Source organism: Mustelus asterias, chromosome 16, assembly GCF_964213995.1.
Source record: "Mustelus asterias chromosome 16, sMusAst1.hap1.1, whole genome shotgun sequence".
Taxonomy (NCBI): Eukaryota; Metazoa; Chordata; class Chondrichthyes; order Carcharhiniformes; family Triakidae; genus Mustelus; species Mustelus asterias.
This window is the reverse complement of record NC_135816.1, coordinates 82488285-82508681: the sequence shown is the minus strand read 5'-3', so window position 1 is coordinate 82508681 and position 20397 is coordinate 82488285. Positions and strand designations below refer to the sequence as shown.

General features: G+C 42.6%; 1 protein-coding gene across 1 annotated transcript in view; it reads right to left on the bottom strand.

Moving 5' to 3' along the window:
- The window catches only part of LOC144505275 (NACHT, LRR and PYD domains-containing protein 3-like), a 48989-nt gene extending 31792 nt beyond the window's left edge, over nt 1–17197 (bottom strand). The window contains exons 1-6 of the mRNA XM_078231329.1: nt 17105–17197; nt 16420–16700; nt 12919–13014; nt 10529–10695; nt 6406–6577; nt 1961–2026 (exon numbers count right to left, since the gene is read on the bottom strand). Coding sequence (XP_078087455.1) covers nt 1961–2026; nt 6406–6577; nt 10529–10695; nt 12919–12985 — 472 coding nt within the window. The 5' untranslated portion in view covers nt 12986–13014; nt 16420–16700; nt 17105–17197. The remainder of the gene's footprint in view (nt 1–1960; nt 2027–6405; nt 6578–10528; nt 10696–12918; nt 13015–16419; nt 16701–17104) is intronic.
- Nucleotides 17198–20397: the final 3200 nt, after the last annotated feature.

Sequence of the window (20397 nt, the reverse complement as noted above, 5' to 3'; positions counted from 1 at the left end):
CTCAATGTTCTCTTGTCATGTTTTGGGCAGGTTTTCTGGGTTATTGTGTGCACTGCCAGGAACAGGAGTTAAATTGCCATTTATTTGGAACCTGGACTCAATATTTTGGTATTCCCCACACTTGATACTCACAGGTAAAGATTACTGACATTCTGATGGTTCAAAGGGGAATTAGAAAGTTCATAAGGTAGAAAATAAATGAGCACAACTGCTGGAAAAATGAAGTGAAAGTGAAATGTTTTGATCTTTGTTAAAGCTCGTCAGCAGACTCCTGTGACTTCAGTAGCTGACCTCCACAGTTTCTATAAAAAATGAGTTAGGACCTATTACACCAGGTGCACTCTGGGGTCTGACTTGTAAAGTAGCACCGTCAACTGGGATCATAACAAAACTGATATTAAGTAAGTATTGAGTTAGAGAAAAGAGAAGAGGAGAGAAGTCAAAAATGGGAAGGTAGCGATGGGAGTCAAAGACCCCATGGGCGGCACGTTGGCACAATGGCTAACACTGCTGCTTCACGCCAGGGACCTGGGTTCGACTCCTGGCTTGGGTCACTGTCTGTGTGGAGTTTGCACGTTCTCCCTGTGTTTGCGTGGGTTTCCTCCGGGTGCTCTGGTTTCCTCCCACAGGCCGAAGGACATGCTGGTTAGGTACATTGGCTATGCTAAATTCTCTCAGTGTACCCGAACAGGTGCTGGAGTGTGGCGACTCAGGGATTTTCACAGAAATTTCATTGCAGTGTTAATGTAATGAATAAACTTTAAAGACAAAGTTAAGTGACAAAAGGAATGATGGCGTATGACAAAATTAGATGGGATAAGTAAAGAAGCAACAGATTCTCCTCTGATATGTGAATGGAAATAACAACTAATGTTCAAAAAATGAGACAGAAATTATGACCTGAATTTGTTGAACTCCGTGTTGAATTTGCAAGATTGTAATATGCCGAATCAAGGTGCTGTGGATTGATTTGAATAATTGAACTGATCGAGACCCTTTTGATAGACTATTCCAGTTTATCAAACTGGGGAGGACTAGTTTAAACTATGTTAATGTAGGAAGAGACGTCAGCTAGCATTTCTTTTACCCAGAGAATTGCAAGCCTCTGGAATATGGTTCCAGCTGCAGTAATGGCGAACTGGAAAAGTCTCTTTCTGCAGTGAACACATGATGTGGAGGCTAAGTGGATTATAGATAATGATTGTGTATTGTGATTGCCTGGATTGTGTTCTATCAGTGAGGGAGTCATGCAGACATATTACAAACACGTTTGCTCTGGGTTTTCTACATTTACCCCCATCATTGTCTTTTCTGGTTGGGAAGGAAAGTTTATCCAGAATGCTCAAGACCTCATATAGTGAGATTGACTTAATGGACATTATGGGATTTCGCTGCTAGGTATTTTGATTTGTTTATGGCAGGAATAATTTTCCAATGCATAGATTGTCCTCAACATTTGGCTAGAGGACTTTCACTTACTGTGCGGACAGAGCCTCTGTGTAGCACAGAAGCTTATATTAAGATTCACAGCATAGCCGAATTCTGCCAGCGTGTATAAGATGTAAGGAGTAATAGCGATCAGCAACAGGTTTAAGTGAAAATTTACGAGGTCCACATATTAACCGAATGCGACAAAAATCATATATGAATTATAACTTGAAAACACACATGGTTGTGGATAAATTACGAATTCTGTTCAACCCTGCTTCCATAGCCTTTAATTTTTAGATTCCTCGAGCGCAAACTTACCAGCTGTTCACGCCATGCTCCTGCTGCACCAAGGTTGGAGAAATCGGCATCCAGTCAAATCTCCATTCACGACAGCGGGATGGGAAAATCCCGCTGGAGTGAACGGCTGTAACATTCCGACCTGAGACTCTGACATCATATGCAAAGGTGACATTTAATCATTTCAATTTTCAAAAGAGAAATTGCAAGAAATCTTTATTTCACCTCTTACCTTTCAGGTCACTGGGTAATTCTGATAAACCTTTTGCAATGTTCATGTAAGCAGATGTACTACGCTCTGTTAAAGGCAATGAATTTCCATTAAATCATTTCTGTGTAATATATTATTTGAATGGTGACAGTTTACATAACTCCAAGTAGGGAAGTTTCAAGGTGTCCCGGTATATGAATCAGGGTAGGTACTGTGTAGGTACAGTTCCTGTGTAGGTACAGATTCCTGTGTAGGTACAGCAAGTGATAAGGAAGGGTTAGGGTTAGGCAACAGAGGCACCTTTGCAATGAAACACACCATGCCTAGGCGCAGCACCCCACCAATAAAGGGCCCAGTGCCGCCCAGTGCACTGGGCATCCAATCAGAGTCTGAATGCTCTGCAATTGCTGATGGGCTCAAATACAAAGCAATAGAGACCGAAATCAGACTCCAGTGAGTCTGAAAGAGCACAGGCTTTCCAGTTGAGGGCAGTCCAGCAACAGAAAGGTGCCGAAAGCAACCACAAGGTGTCAGCCGCTGAGGGGAGCTGCAGGCAAGGTGAGCAGGTTTACGACTTGACCAGGGCCTTCCAGCAACAGTAAGGCACAAGGCGCCAACAGCTACCACAAGGTGAGGTCAACCACCAAGTGGAGCAGGTGAAGCAAGCAGGTTTGCGACCCGACCAGGGCTGGCCAGCATCAGTGAGATATAAGTCCCGAAATTCCCCTCGGCAGCTCACTTCACCTCATGGTGGCTGTCAGCCTCTTGCGATTTGCTTTTGCCGGCCTGCCTGCTCGAATCGCAAACTTGCTCGTCTTGCTGTTGTAAGTTATAAAGGGCAATAATGACAAAAGTTTAACTTTGATAATTACTTGCAATTAGTAGTTTAGTCCTGTGTAGTAATCAAGCAATTGAAGTCTCTTAACCCAATATGATATCATCTTGATTTATGGGACTCGAGCACACCATATGACTTGATCTTTATCTGCATCTCACTCACATATGACAATGGAGAAAAGAACATATTCTTCAGGCCAGTGATGCAAGACATCAAGATTAAACAGTCTGGTCTGGGACCATCAACCTCCCTGAACAGTTCAGTTGTGGCCTCCCTCGCCATTAAAACATATTTACAGAATGCAACAAAAATCATATAAATTGTACCTTGAATACATGTACCGTTGTGGATCAATGACTGGTCATGTTCAATTCTGTTCCTACAACATTTGATTTTCAGATTCCCAGATTCAAGGATATGCCCTTAAATTTCAAGGGCCTATTGCAATGACTTCCCATCACAGTATTTAATCATTTTTGATTCTTTAATTTTGATTAAAAACCAGAATTAAATTTGTAGCTGTGTAGTTCTTTTGAATTTTATTAATTAGAAATATGTATTAATTGAATGTGTCATGTTATGTCTTTTAGTGATTCTAGCTGCCTTAACTTTAACAAACCAATCACTTTTAAGTACTGATTTTATGTGTATTTTACTGAAACTTTAAGCAACTTCTTTAATTATTTCATTCCTATAAGGCCTATTCACCGTTCTGTATTTTAAATTGATTTATAATCAATTTAAATGGGAGATGCAACAAAAACAAACAATGGCAAAGCAGAGCTCTCAACCACATCACACTGATAAGCACCTGTCTTGAAACTTTTGAAGCTTCAAAATGCTTTGGTGCAGAGGGATCTGGGTGTTTTCATGCATGAATCGCAGAAAGTTAGTGGAGTAACTTCGCCAAATGCCAGTTTCCCATCACCTACACCCTTTATTGTGCACCAAAGGAAAAGGCCGCTCCTGCGGCTTACAGTCAGTTGTTTTCACCTCTGGACCTACAAGTCCGACCCAAATAAAGTTACAGGCTTAAAATCCCTCACTGGCTTCTTCCCATTGGACAAGCCTCCGCTCGATTAATGAGGCAGCTCGTATTCCACAAAGTTCACGGGTGGCCTTCGTGGTTGTCATCACAGTTAGTATGCAGGGGCAGCAGGTAATAAGGAAGGCAAATGGAATTTTGGTATTCATTGATAATGGAATAGAGTATAAAATTAGGGCAGTGCTGTTGCAACTGCATCTGGAGTAATGCACACGGTTTTGATCCCCTTACTTCAATAAGGATGTAAATACATTAGATGCAGTTCAGAGAAGGTTCACTAAATTGGTTCCAGGGATGAAGGATTTGTCTTGCAAAGAGAGATTGAGCAGTTTAGATCTATACTAGCTGGGGTTTAGAAGAATGAGAGGGGATCTAATTGAGGCATATAAAGATGCTCAAGGGGGTTGACAGGGAGTGGATGTTTCCCTTTAATGGACATTGGAGAATGAGGCCATCGTTTTAGGCAAAGGGGTGGCACATTTAAAATAGAAATAAGGAGAAATTAATTCACGCAAAGGATCGTGAATCTATGGAATTCTTTACCCCAGAGTACAGTGGATGCTGGACCACTGAAAAAAAATTGAGGAGATGGATAGGCTTCGAATTAGTACTGGGATGAAGAGTTATAGGAAAGTGGAGATACGATCAGCTCTGATCATCTTGATTGGTGGAGCAGGATCGAGGGGTTGAATTGCTTACTCTTGCTCTTAGGGGTGCCAGGGTGGCACAGAGGTTAGCACTGCTGCCTCACAGTGCCAGGAACCCTGGGTTCGATTCCTGGCTCAGGTCACTGTCTGTGTGGCGTTTGCAAGTTCTCCCCATGTTTGCGTGGGTTTCCTTCGAGTGCTCAGGTTTCTTCCCAAAGTCCAAAAGACATGCAGTTTAGGTGCATTGGCCATGCTAAAGTCTCCCTTAGTATACCCAAACAGGCACTGGAGTGTGGCAACTGGGGGATTTTCACAGTAACTTCATGGCAGCCGACAAGTGACAATAATAAATAAACTTTAGTTCTTATGTTCTTAGTGAGTGTACTACAGGACATACAATACCTTAGACCAATTCGACATCTGGAACGTTTGAGTCCATTGTTACGAGACATCACATGCTCTCTTAACTCTCATAAGCAGAAGGCCCCCGTTATCTTAGAAAGTCATTAAAAAATTTAAAGTGACAAAGGTTGCAATGAGAGGGGCAGTCCCATATGTATTGGCACTTTAGAGTGCCAATCAGGAGAGAACAGGAAATTCTATCAATAGATGACAGGTTGACTAGGAAGTCGTGTTCGCTTTAGTTGAGGGGGCCAATCATAAGGGGGCATAGTTTTAGGGTAAGGGGTAGAAGAGTCAGAGGGGATTTTTGAAAACATTTTTTCACTCAGAGGGTGGTGGAACTCTGGAGTGCACTGCCTGGCAAGGTAGTTGGGGCCGGAAATCTTATAACCTTTAAAAAGCATTTGGATGAGCACTTAAAATATCATAACATTCAAGGATACGGTACAAGTGCTGGAAAATGGGATTAGTGCGACTTTAGTGGTAGTTATTGTTGATGCAGACTGGATGGGCCAAAGGGCCTTTTCTGCGCTGTATGACTCTGTGATCATTCACAAGAAATAAGAAAGCAATCAGTAATCGATAACATTAATCTTGCACGCACGTGGTTTGGAAAGAGTTCACAAGCATGCTAGGAGCATGCTGAATTTGAAACTGAAGACTGTTTGTCAGCTGAAAGCAGAAGACCAGAGGACTGCAGAGTGAGAAGCCCCCCGTCGCCTCATGCCCTAAGCTGCATCAAGAAGCAAGAACAACAATGAGCCAGTAAAGTTGCAGCCTGGCTTTATTAATAAACATTTTGTTGCTTAACAAATGCTTCTTGAGTTTCATCACTAAATTGTTTCCTGTTGTCTGAATGGTTACAGTCGCAAAATGACAAATTAGTACTGAGTAAAGTGGTTTTGAAGGTTAAACGTCATCCCCTTCCCCGCTCTCCCCACCCTCCAAAATAGAAAAACAAACACCTCTCAGGTACTGTGTGCTGTGCTCACTTACAAAAGGGTATAATTGCATTAGAAAAAGTACTGAGTAGATTCATTAGAATGATACTGGGAGCAGGGAGAGGGTCATATTATGAGGAAAAGTTGGCCATGTTGTGTCTGTATCCACTGGAGTTCAGAAGAATAAAAGGTGATTTTGTTGAAACATATTAATCCTGAGGGGACATGACAAGATTGAAACTAAAAGCATGTTTCTCCTATAGGAGAGATGAGAACGAGGGATATAAAGGCATCTCCAGTAATATACATCAGAGATGAGAAAAAAATTCCCTCAGGGGTTAGGAATCTGTCAAGTTCTCTTCCCCTCAGAGTGGTGAAGGCAGGCCATTGAATATTTTAAAGCAGAAGTAGATGGATTCTTGACAAACAAGGGGGGTCAATGACTATTGGGGGTCGGCAGAACACCCATGATCTGATTGAATGGTAGAGCAGGCTTGAGGGGCTGAATGCCCTTTCCTTGCTCCTAATTCATATGTACGGTAAACACTGCAATGTTTGAAAGTGAAATTGAATTCGGGGTGATTTTACCGTACCAAGTTCCTTTATTTCTTTCAGTATTTTATCCAACTTTGGCAATCTCTGGTGCATTTTCACAAAGGATTCCCACATCACCCTTCGGGCCCAACTTCCTTTCTCCATTACCAGAGTTAGGAGAAGTTTAGAACTGTCCTTCCGATTTCCTTTCTCCACGAGCTCAGAGACTTTCTGTAAAGAGTAATAATGAATAGATTGAGGAGCAGAGTGAAAGATAAACAATGAGAATGAGAGGGAAACTATCTGCTCAACAATGGGATTTTGCAATTGCTTTGAGCACATGAAGCAATCATTGGAGCAGATAATGATCCATAAAGTGGATTACTTTCACATCAATTTTGAATCATTAGCAACAGATAAATGTGAATAAACCAAATGAATTTCTGGGAGAGTGCAGATTTGTAGCAATTCAGCCAAATGCCAGTTCCACATCACAAACACCCTTTACTGTGCACAAAAGAGAAGGGCCATGTTTGTGGCTTACAGCTAGATTGACTACACTTCAGGACCTACAACACTAGTCTGCGTTGAGCAACAGGTTTAAAAATCCCCTGGACGTCGTGGCTATCATAGAATCCCTACAGTGCAGAAGGAGGCCATTCAGCCCATCGAGTCTACACCGACCACAATCCCACCCAGGACCTATCCCCATGTATTTATCCTAGCTAGTCCCCCTGACACTAAGGCACAATTTAGCATGGCCAATCCACCTAACCTGCACATTTTTGGACTGTGGGAGGAAACCGGAGCACCCGGAGGAAACCCACACAGACATGGGGAGAATGTGCAAACTCCATACAGACAGTCACCCAAGGCTGGAATTGAACCCGGGCCCCTGGCGCTGTGAGACAACAGTGCTAAAACCTCTGTGCCACCGTGCCACCCCAATGTCTTTCTCAGCACCATTACTGCGTGAAAGTTCTTTCCATCGTTTAGTGAATGGTCTGAGGTCCATCAAGGGCGGGGCTGCGTCAGGCGGCATAAACCGGACAGGGGACCTTTATTTCTGGAGAGAGCATTGCAAAGTTACTGATGGGAATTCCTCTTCAGGTTCCGTTTCAGCCCACAGGCCCGCTCCTTCAGCCTCCATCTCTGAGTCCATATCTTCACTATCTGGATGATCGAATGCGGAGTTATCTTTGAGCTAAGGGCTTTGAGCTGCCATCTCCATGGCTGGTAGTGCAACATGTTCACCATGGGCTTCCGGGCTCTAAGATGGCCCAAGTGCTTTATCCTGGAATTTGATGTCGTAAGACATTGGTCCAGTTTTCTCAATAGTGATCACAGGGACTCAATTGGGACCATTCTCAAAGATTCTCACATGAACCAGATCACCCATAGTCAAAGTTCTTTCTGTCCTTGCAGAGTCATAACTTATTTTTGATTTTCTTGTTGGGACTCCACCCTCCCTGCCAGGTTTGGGAATAACACAGTAAGAAGTCTGACAACACCAGGTTAAAGTCCAATAGGTTTATTTGGGAGCAAAAGCCACTAGTTTTCGGAACAGGCTGCCCCTACGTCAGGTGGGTGGGAGTTTGGGACGAGCAGCCTTAACAAACAACTGTGGGACTATGGTCCCACAGTCGATCCACAATCATGCCAGTTTGGTCTTCATGGATGCCACCAGTTGTTTCTTCATGTCGTCTTTGAAGGTTTGAACCGCCCATTCTTCCAGTCCGTCTGATGATGGGCAATTAGGTGCAGTTTGGACATGTCAGATACCATTGGAGAACGCAAAGGTCTGAAACTCATCACAAGTAAAGGCTGTGCATTTATCAGAAACCAGGACTTCCAGTATTCCATGCACACTGAAGCTCTGTCATAATTTCTCAATCGTACCCTGAAATGTCATGGAATTCATGCAGTGCACCTCCAACCACCTGGGGTGTGTATGCACCATGATTAAAAATATGGAACCCATAAGGGGTCCTGCATAGTCCACATGTACAAACACCCATGGCCTGCCAGGCCACTCCCAAGGGTGTAGGGAGGCTGAGGGAGGGGATCTTTATTTCCCTGGCGCACGTCACATTGCTTCACCAAAACTGTGATGTCAGAGCCAAGACTGGGTCACCAGACGTAACTCCGAGTCAGCATTATTATTTTGATACTCCCAGGTGACCATTATGTAGTCACAATAATATTAGATGTTGTCCTGGGGGTGGAACAATTACTTGGGACACTGAGAGAATGTACTTCCAAAGTGCATTATCTCGCACTCATCAGGGTTAAATAACATCTGCCAATGCTTTGCCCATTTGACCAACCCATCTATATCTTCCTGTAATCTATGACTTCCTTCCTCACTTTTAACCACCCTACCAATCATGGTGTCATATGTAAACTTGCTCATCATTCTCGCCACGTTATCATCTATATCATTTACGTATATAACAAACAATAAGGGAAGAAACACTGAACATTGTGGTAGGCCACTGGATACTCGCTTCCAGTCACTTCAACAGCCTTCTACCACCATCCTTTTTGTCCTGCAATTAAGCCAGTTTTGCATCCAACACAACAACAACCTTGATGTGGCTAAAAGCAATTTTGATCAGAGGGCAAATTAGTTGCAAATTCACAAAGATGCCATTTTGATCTTATTGTCTCAAAATGGGAATTTACCACAATTGAGTTCAGAAAGTTAGCTTGAAGATCGAATTACACCAGTGGTTCCCAGAGGGTGCGGCGCGCCACACTGGTGCAGCGAGAGAGGATGGCAAGTGTGGCGGGAAGATTCAAGGACAATCAAAGAAACATTTAAACATGGTTTAAACAAGCATTGTTTTATACTTTCTGGGTGTCCCATGATCATATTATAAAGTAGTTGTGTTCTATGTTATGAATCAAGCACTGATAGGAGTTGTTTTCTTTTTGTTTTTGAATGTATTTCTTATCAATAAAAAATTCGTTGTGGCGGGAGCAAATTTTTATTCCGAAAGTGCGGCCCAGTGAAAAAAGTTTGGGAACCATTGAATTACACCAACAGCCAATGAAATGGATGACTGTTGTGGGTGGCCTGTGGACTTAAACAAAACAGTCAAGTTCAAGAGCAGGAATGAGAGGAAAAAGAAAAGCAAGCACTGATTGATGATAATTTTACAATGTTTAAATTCTGCTGATCCCACTTGTTATATTTATTGACTTTTGTTTTGATCAAACCTTTGTAACTTTACATGATGACTTGTATAGTTGCAACAAAATGAAAAGTTTATCTGCATATGAAGCAATAAACAGTTAGTTTTTGATCTTACGTTCTGGTGAAGAAAGTAAAAAGCTATTCATCGGAAATTTCCCAGCCCACCATCCGCAGGAATCGTTGCCTGCAGGACAGAAAATTCAGCAGGCCACTTAAAGGTCTGTCTACCTCTGGCAGGAATTTCCAGTCTTAGGGCATGTGCAGCTTCTTGTGTTTTTACTGAGGTCTTCCCAACCTTTTTGCCTGGTCTAAAATAGTTATTTTTTCTTATATTAAGAATTATCTTAACCTTGATGTCAAAAGTTCACCAGAAAGAACAAAAAACAAAGAAAATTACAGCACAGAAACAGGCCCTTCGGCCCTCCAAGTCTGCATTGACCATGCTGCCTGACTGAACTAAAATCCCCTACCCTTCCGGGGATCATATCCCTCTATTCCCATCCTATTCATGTATTTGTCCAGACTCCTTAAAACTCACTATCGTATCTGCTTCCACCACCTTCCCCGGCAGGACTTCCAGGCACCCACTTCCCTGTGTGTAAAAAACTTGCCTCGTACATCTCCTTTAAACCTTGCCCCTCGCACCTTAAACCTATGCCCCCTAGTAATTGACTCTTCCGCCCTGGGAAAAAGTTTTTGACTGTCCACTCTGTCCATGCCCCTCATATGAATTTGTTCAGTAACCTTCCTCCATGGTTTTCTAAAAAGAAGTTTGGATCTATCAAGCCAGATATCACTCTGTGATCTGACTTGTACAATATTAATACCAGCTGAGATTATAATAATTATCAGTGCAGCATGCGTCCGCTCGGATGTTAGAAGGCAATCTGGACAGATTCTGGTCTTTTATGACCCTTTCTTGTACATTCTGTATTGTCTGTTCTGGTTATGCAATTGACTCATTATTTTTCTCTCCCACTTACCTGATGCTCTTGTTCACTGAAATGTTTGTCGTTTGTTAACAATGAGCTGATTCCTTCCACCTCTTCTTCAATCGCCTGTGTTAGTCCATCGCGGTAGAGTTTTGTCAACTGGAATAGCTGGTATTCATCAATCTTTGTCAAGAACTCAGAGATAGTGGAGTTCGGATCTGCGAAAACAAATAGAACCAAAACACCATCAAATTTTTACCCATGTTTTTACACTTCCCCAGATAGCAAGCGGCTAAAACCTCCTGTGAGCCATATTGTCAAACGCATTCTGAAAATTCTGTTATAGTATAGCTGTGACCTAATTCCATGTACAAACCTTTGCCTCAAATCCCTTATTACCCATGTATAACAAAGTGCTACGAACCTCAACTTTAAAATCAATAATATTTTTAATTTTTCATGGCATGCAGGAATCGCGAGGAATGCCAGAATCCCTGCACCACTTGGAATACAAAGGTTCAAGGCAGCTACTCATCTCCAGTTTTTCAATGGCAAATAAGGATGTGGAGTATGTCGTGACCAGTCCCGTAACGCTCACATTCCCATAAGAGAAAAAGAACAATGTCTCATCCACTTTGTTTAAAACCCTGGGCTAGAGGGCATCTGGTCACCCTTCAGTCCTATTATTTTTGTAATTACTGCTGCTTTGCTTACATTAATTTTGTTCAGTCTCTATCCCCAATTCAATATTTTTTTTGGCTTGCCTGGTATATTGTTCTCTTCCGACTGTAAATCCTGATGCAAAGCACGTATTCAGCGTGTCCCCATTTCCTTATTTTCACTGACAATATCACAAATATCAGTGTTCACAGGATCCACATTGCTCCGAACCATGCACTTTTTTCTAATGCAGCCGTAAGAATGTTTTCTGTTGATTTAATATCCTGTGCAATCTAATTTTCATATTCCATAGATCTTACGATCTGTTTTATGACCCATTGCTGTTTCTTCCACCATTCCAGCCACAAGTATCTGTCCCACTTTTTAAAATTGTTTATCCCTTTCCACTTTTCCATTCACATTTCCTGCAAAACGCTTTGTATTTTTGGATTTAAATCACAGCTGTTCTTGTCCTTCCACTGAGTCCAAGAATGAGAATCCTTCCATCTTGCCCGAGGTTTGAGGCTGCACACGTAGCCGGTTCATCTCTCCCTCCTTAATTAACCAATTTGCAAAGCAACCCAACTAACACAAACCAGTGGTGTTTTTGACTCCAGTACCTGTCCAAACATTCCCCCTTTGAATATGTTTCTATGTTACTTTTTCCGACCATTTTTTGTTCCTCTTTCTTCCCAGAAATGGTTCCAACCTTTCCAGGATCTTCTTCCCTTGGATACCAGGAAAGTACCTTACCATTGGGAATCTGTTCCTGGCAGCAGTAGTTTCTGCCTATTCCTCGAACCATAGAAATCCCACTACGATGGCTCTCCTATTTCTGTATCCCTGCTGCTTCCCATCCCCACCCCATTTAGGGTGATCTCCCGTTCCCTCGTGTCACACTGTTGCTCAGAAAGACCCTTCCTCTGAATTACTGTTTCAATTCACCTGGGGCATCCTCAATTGTTTGAGATTGGGATTTGCCCACCTCACCAACAAGTAGTACCGCTCTAGATAGCAGCGAGGCAACCTCATTGACCAGCAGTTCTGTATTCCCAGTAGTCCCAGAAAACTGTGTACTAACCACTGCTGGAACTACAGACAGGCCTGGAAATGAAGAAGATGTCTCATAGAATTTATGGTAAGCCCAGGCATTCTGGCGCTAGGGCAGGCAGGAATTGGAAACCCCAGCGAGCGGGACCAGTTAAGTGGGGTGTTTGGTTTTAGAGGCTAGAGTGAGGAGACACAAAAGGGTATATTATCCGAGGGGGCAATGTGGATGCCCCAAAATAGGCAACCTCCCATCCTGTCTACTTTTCGTCAATGTAGTGAAAGCTGCAGGGTGGTCGTTATGCCCAATCGCCCATATCATAGTGGCAGAGGTGAAGTGAGATCCTTAAGTGGCCATTAAATCACCAACTGAGAACCTCAGAACCTGGGAGAGGGAAGTGCCTGACAATTTTCCAGCCCAACAACCTTAGTATTGTGGATGGCAGGGCAGGGGTGGGCAAGAAGACAGTGAGACAGTCACCCAGTTTACTTTATATGTGCTCGGCCTTCAAAGTGGTCAGTATGGGGACATAATATTCATCCTGTCTGTTGGAACGTTCCAATTCTCAGGGGTTCCCTCCAGTTGTGGCTGTGACACCTCTCAAATGATCACTCATTTCTCTCTTTCTACTCAGCCTCTGTTCTGCCACCTCTTTGTGTGTGATCTGCAGATTCTGGCTCAAGTGGTCTCTCTATCAAGAGAGAATTTTATTTAGAATATTTTGTGAACCTACCTGTGTCCATTCTCATTACTTTAGGAGGTGATGGACCTTCTCCCCTGCTTGAACCTTCAGCCATCATGTTAACTGGTGTTCCCAGATACCAATGCTCTATGATAAATACAACATTACCAGTGGGGTTAGACGTAAATATTAAAATGAGAAAGGAGAACGTTGACAGCTTTAAAGCGTGCAGTGATGCAATTTTTTGGGGGATATCTTTAGAGGTTTTGCAATCTCACAAACACCATGAAGTTTGCTAGATTTGATGGTGTTTCACAATCTAGGAGCTTTCATCACCCTCTCCTTAAAACATTCACTCTTGTCCCCTTTGTACTTCCAAATCTCTGTTCCATCTCCAGCCTCCCATTCCCTCTTCAAAGTCCTTAGACATGTTGTTAGCCCTAAATTGTACCGTCTCTTGGAATTCCATGTCTAAATACCTCCAATCAAGTTTCTACACTGCCATAATACCAATATAGTCCTTACCAACATCACAAATAATAACTTATATGGTTCTCTCTGACAGTGGAAAATGAAGCATCTTCATTCATCTTAACCTCCCTGTACTCTTTGACACGGTTGGCCATGCCATCCTCCTTCAATGCCTCTCCACTCTCATTCAGTGTCAAAGGTTCCTCGTTCAACTCCTATCTATTGAATTGTAGCCAGAGAATCATTGACGTTGGTTTCTCTTGCACTCCCACACCATTATCGCTGGAGGTGCCCAATGATGCACTTCTATTTCTCATCAAGATGCATCCACATGGCAAGATTGTACCATTTTCCACATGGAAGCTGATGACACTCAGCTCTGATTTATCACTGCTCTGAAACTCTGCTTTCTGTGTCTCAACTCACAGCACACATCTTTTATTCAACTCCTGTGATAACTGAGCCACAACTACTGCAATCTGAAAACAACTGAACTTTAAAATCCTCGGCCTGGTGTCTCAAATCTCTCTATGGCTCCTCCCTTCCAACCTCCCTTCCTGCCACTCTCTCACTTGCCTGTACCTCCTCTGTCTCTTTTCGGCCTTCACTCTTCTTCCTGCCCTCTTTCGCTCCTTCCTGCCCATTCACTTTCCAAATCTGATGTTGTGCATCCTGATCAGAATTCAACCACAACTGCGGGACCAAATGCTCTCCTCTGGAATTCCCTGCTTAAGCCCCTTGGCTGTTCTAATTTTCTCATCTCCTTTAAGATTGTCCATAAAAAGTCTTCCTCTCTGACTAAAGTTTTTGGTCACCTGCCCTGACACTCCTTCGGTGTCTATTGTCATTTGGTTTTTTTTCTGAATTGATAATGTTCTTGTTAAATGGCTTGGGGTGATTTGTTATGTTCGGTGCTATAAAATTGTAGGTTGTTGAATATTCTCCGCTTGTCTGCTTGTCTGTGTGTGCTGTGCCCAATCGAACTATCAGTCAGTGGACCTACAAAATTAATGGAGCTGTGACCCAATCATCACATTCAATCTCTACCATTTCTTTTGCAACAGACTCAGACATGACAGGGTGATGGTGAGGCATGGACACAATTCTCTCCCATTGTCTGTAAATATTTTCGTCACTCATAGCCATCCATTGACCCTTTTACAAAGTAAAAGGAGTAATCCAGTCAAATATTTGAGCCACTTGCATCGAAACCTCTCTACAAAGGCCACTATTGGCAGAGAGATCTGACACTGACCCCAGCTCAGCTTTCTACAAAGTATGGCAATGAGTGTTTGACAACAAAGACCTCTTCAATTCAGTAAAAGTCCCAATATACAGAGCTGTTGGTTTTGTCACACACCTGTACCACAGTAACGCCTGGACAGTGCATCAGTGACAGAAGATTGAGAGAGAAATTTCACGAGCAATGCTTCCATTGCATTCGCCGGGCTAAATGGGAGGAACTTCAAACAAGTTCCAGTGAGCTTCTTGAAGACAGCTCCAAAAGCATTCAGGGAAGACCCCCTAATATAGATGCAGGGAGGATGTTTTTCATGAATGGGGAATCTAGAAGCAAGGAGCACAGTCTTAGGATACTGAGATGAGGAAAAATGTTTTCACTAATACGGTAGTGAACATGGGGAATTCTCTACCATACAAGGCTGTGGAGGCCAAATCACTGAAAATATTCAAGAAAGTGGAAAGATTTTTTTTAGGTTTTAATGGCATCAAGAGGTATGGGGAGAAAGCAGAAATATGGTATTGAAATAGAGGATCAGCCGTGACATATTGAATGGCAGAGTGGATTTGAAGGGCGAAATGGAATACTCCTTATATATTTCTGTATTCCTATACTCCTCTATATTTCTATCCAGAGTGAATAATCTTTTCCTGTCCATATGTAACATGAAGAGAATTGACACAATATTACAGAGAATGAATTATCAGCACAGGTAAATGATAATAAAGAGGGAAACAATAAATTAGATACCAATGTATCCCTGGAAGTATAATTAAACTTAACCTAATCCATCATCATATACTAGTCCCTTCATCTCAGGTGTTAACTTAAACAATGAGAAATGGATTCTCTCCAGAGCCACAGTGTTCTTCCTGGGATAGGCATCCAAATCGGAATACATCGGGTAGAATTTTCCAGCTGTTCACACCAGCAGAATTTTCTGGTCCCGCTGCTGTAAATGGAGTTTTAGTGAGCGCCAAGTTCTCCATCTCCATCCCCAATTGCAGCAGTGGCAGGGAATGTGGCTGGAAAATTCCAGCCTTTATGATTGTTTTATCCAGAGGTAACTGCTGGATAACTTGCTGCTCACCTGCATTTCCAATCTATAATTTTTAAATTCAAAGGGCTGGATCTTACGACTACTTGGCAACGTGTTAGTTTTGGTGAGAAAACTGGTATGGAACTCTCCAGTTCCATTGGCCAGATTTCTCTCCAGATACAAACATAGCAGACAGGAACAGGAGGAGGCCATTCAACCCTTCGAGCCTGCTCCGCCATTCATCATGAGCATGGCTGATCGTCCAACTCAATAGTCTAATCCTGCTTTCTCCCCATAACCTTTGATCCCATTTGCCCCAAGTGCTATATCTAGCCACTTGGATCTTGTCATTTTAACTACAAAAAATAATCAGTGTGGTTTGTTCATCACTCTGGTGAGGCAGGGACACTTAGAGGCGGGAAATGGTTCCATTGACATCACTGGGAAAAAAATTAATCTCCCTCAACCCCCATTCCACCACGAAGGTATCTGTGGCCTCCTCCCTCTACCCTGCCAATCATCACCGGGATTGGCCCCCTTCTCCCAGATCATCCCAGCACCCTCTTCCCCCACGACAGGTTCACGTCTGGGGAACCTGTTGTAAACCTCATCAATGGTGGAAAATATAGTGAGGGGGAGTGCATGAGGGGGTGGGGCAATTAATTAGATTAAAATATTTATAATTGATAAGTTAAGCCATAGTTATCGCTTCAAAGGGATAGATTTAACACAGGAGTTTATGCACCATGCAAGAAGGTAACTTTAAATGGGTAGAGGAGGGAATGAATACAGAGAGACTCACAAATTCAGAAGCTATGATCATTTAACATTGATCCCACTGGGCCAGCTGCACTGACCCACTCCTCTCTCCTGGTGGTCCAGCAGCATCACATTGCAGCAAAATCGCACCCTTCATTGCAGCCAATCCCGTTATCTCAGTGGAAGTCGTCGGTATTCAGCTGATTTTTGTTTATCATTCTTTTTGCTTGAGTTTCAGTCACTGGTGAGATTGATTTTATCTGAGGTCCTGGAGGCAAGGACTTGCCAATCCGCTTCAGTTTGATTTTATCAGACAGGCTCTCACTAAAAAAACAGAGAAAATTAATCTCACCAGTGGGTGAAACTCAGGCAAAAGAATGATAAAACAAATTTACAAAAGTTAAACCAAATTTAAAAAAAAAATCATTTCCTGCTCAGGACATTCAGTGAAACAGACACCACACTAAATATAATTTGATTTCAGCATTATGGAATGTCTGACTAACAACCTGTTTTTTTTCGTTTTCGCCTAACTCCGGAGGCTGCTTTCAGAATCTGAGTTTCTGTGTATGGACTGGGGAGGTGGGGGGTGGATGGATGCGCCTAAACCCTGGGCGAACGAAGACTGCCAGAGTTCACAAACCTGGTCCTCCCCTACTTAAAAAATCCACCAAAAGATGCAGCATGTGGTGTGGTAACACCTACAGAGCAAGAGTCCACGTCCCCACCTATCGTGGCTGCCTCAGATGGGATAACATTGATTCATGTCCCTCCATCCGTCTTAGAAATGTAGCCATGATGTGGAGATGCCAGCGTTGGCCTGGCGTGGGCACAATAAGAAGTCTCACAACACCAGGTTAAAGTCCAACAGGTTTATTTGGTAGCACGAGCTTTCGGAGCATTGCCCCTTCATCAGGTGACTCACCTGGTGAAGAAGCAGCGCTCTGAAAGATCATGATTCCAAATAAAGCTATTGGACTTGAAGTCGGGAATGGGTTAATAAACTTCAAAACTCAAAGTGTCAAAATGACCTCTGTGATATTTAGAGCTTGTATGACAAGTGCTGTAGAATTCATTGTTTTGGTTAGAATTCATTGTTTCTTACATTCGGACCAGATAAGGGAAAACCGTTGTCTCCTGAATGTATATCAGATTAACTTGTTTGTGCAAAACCTGTGATATTGTTTCAAGGCAATGACGAACGATCGCGGCCTTGGAGATAGCTCATACAGTGAGAATCTGTATACCAAAGGATATAAAACTCTGTTCTTACTTGTGTTCGAAGAGAAGGCTGGGTGTCCACTGTTAGGAACCCCACCTTCCCCACAATTGTGAAAATAAACCTGCACTTTGATCCACTAATAGTGTCAGAGGTTTTTTTTACCTATAACAGACATTAACCTGGTGTTGTGAGACTTCTTACTTAAAAATGTAAGAAGAATGCAGACCAGGAGAAAGCTGATTCTGTGACTTTCACTGCTTTCATTGTCCAAGGGGACATTTTGCAAATGATCATGGTCATAAGGGAAAGGAATAGCTACAAAGTTCTGTGCAACATAATCCCACCACATCAAATCACCTTTCAAAGAAAGATAGGCTCGGGACCAATAGTAACCTTACCTTGATCACCGACTTCTGCTTCCAAGTAGAGTCTGCCCGTCCTGTCTTCTTAAATTCATTGTCACCAATGCCAGAGTTGTTCCTGGTTTTCTTTCAGCAAATCAGAGTTTGATCATTGGAGCTGAAACTTGTAATTTGAGATTTGTGCTACATCTACACTCGCTTTCTCACTGTATGTAATTAAACTGGTTTAGCAATCCAGTCTATTGTGAAAACGTTTAGCTACAAAAAATTTTGTCAGTACTGTTTCATGGCCAGTTTAATGAGACAGGCGCTTTAAAAATGCATTTTCACGGTTTTATCTGAAACTGTATGAAAATCTGCACGGATTCTCATGTGCACATCGAAGACTCAGTGTCTGATGTTTCGATGCAGCCAGGGCCACTTTGATAAGGGAACACATGAATCATTTAAACTGCTAAAGGAAAGTGCTGTTGAACTGAAAGGAAATTTGGCCAGAGTTCTCCGATCTCACCCATGGCTGCGATTATCTGGTCCTGCTGCTGAGAAAGGAGATTTAGTTGAGCGTAAATATCTCCATTTTCGCTGGCAATGGTAGCAGGGCGTGAGAATCATAGAATCATAGAATCCCTAAAATGTAGATGGAGCCCATTCGGTCCATTTAGTCTGCACCGACTCAGCATCTTATCCAGGTCCTGTCCACGCAACTCAACATATTTACCCCACTAATTTCCCTAAATTTTACATCTTGGGACACTAAAGGACAATTTATCATGGCCAATCCACCTAACCTGCACATCTTTGGAGTGTGGGAGGAAATTGAAGTACCCCAAGGAACTCCACGCCGACACAGGGAGCAAATGCAAACTCCACACAGATAAGCACCCAAGGCCAGTATCGATACTGGGTTTCTTGCGCCGTGAGGTAGCAGTGCAAACCACTGAGCCACCATGCCTATGTCTTCCTGATCATTCCGATCTTGTGACTGGATCATTTTCAGTCCAGCTGCATGTTCACCTTCCAGCCATACCATCACCAATTGGTCCCATTCTGGAAGTCTATCAATTTTTATATCCTCACTCTCAGGTTCAATTCTCTCAATGGTTAAGCCTTACCCCTTCATCTTTGAAGATCTCTGCACTCCTCCAATTCTGCATTCTTCCAATTCCCCGATTTACTTCACCTCTCTATTGGCAGCCATGTGCCTTGCTGCCTGGACAATTAGCTCTACAATTTGTCCTGTATAACTCTCTACCTGAACTACCCAACTGTCCACCTTTAAAAATGCTCCTCACATTGACTTCTATAACCAAGCTTTTACTCACCTTTCCTAATGTTTCAATTTGAATCAGTGTCAATTGTGTCTGTCTGTGCTCTTGTAAAGGACCTGAGTATGTATTATGATAATAAATGTGCACTGTAAAGGCATTTTTTTTTTGTTGGAGCTGGATGCATATCACCTGCGCAGCAGCAGGAACTTGAGCCAGACTTGACGCTTCAATGGCCTGCAATGTGTGCTGGATCTGTGCTGTTTCACGACATTTAACCATTGTTATATAAAGTGTAACCAGTCCTAAACAGCAGGGCGAACCAACAAGGCAGATTCAACACACAGCAGGAGGCTGCTTTACACCATCCTGCATTAAATTGGAAAAAAAAGTGAAATTGCAATAGACATAATTAGCCAAAAGTGGACACAAAGAATTGAGTTTCTGTTGTGGTTGTCCCCATCAACTGCTGCAATCTTATGGGCAGAAATGTTGCAGAATGCTAATGACGGTATTTCTTCATGGTCACCACCAATCTTCCAGTGCGATCATAGCAGGATATTGGAAAATACCTGGCATAGTGTACCAATCTACACTAAATGTTTCCAGTTCCTGTCACTCAGACGACCTGAAGGAGAATTGCAATAGGAAGAGAAAATAAGATTAAGCTAGCATGGACTATATAAAGAAAAGACTGTGAGAGCATATACGCATACTGAAAGGGAAGTTGATCGTAAACATGGGCCCTTCAGACTGAATGGCCTGTTTCTGTGCTGTAGAGAATTGTGTGATTCTATGAAAAAATTCAGACCTTCATTCTGACCTGTCAACCTGTCTTAAAAATCCACCATTGAGTGATATGATATAGAATACAGGAAATGCTCAGCAAATAAAGCAGCATCTGAGAAGACAGAATCAATCACATCAATGACCTTTCAATTCTGTTCTTCTCTCTGTAAGTGCTGCCCAACTTGATGAATGTTCCCTACATTTTCACATGTCTGTTTCTGTTTGCCTTCTCAGTGGTATAGTGCTATACGAAGGCAGATGAACAATGTGTTGTGGTATACTCAAGTAGTTGAAAACAAAATACTGTGGATGCTGGAATCTGAAACAAGAACAGAAAATACTGGAAAATCTCAGCAGGTCTCATAGCATCTGTGGGGAGAGAA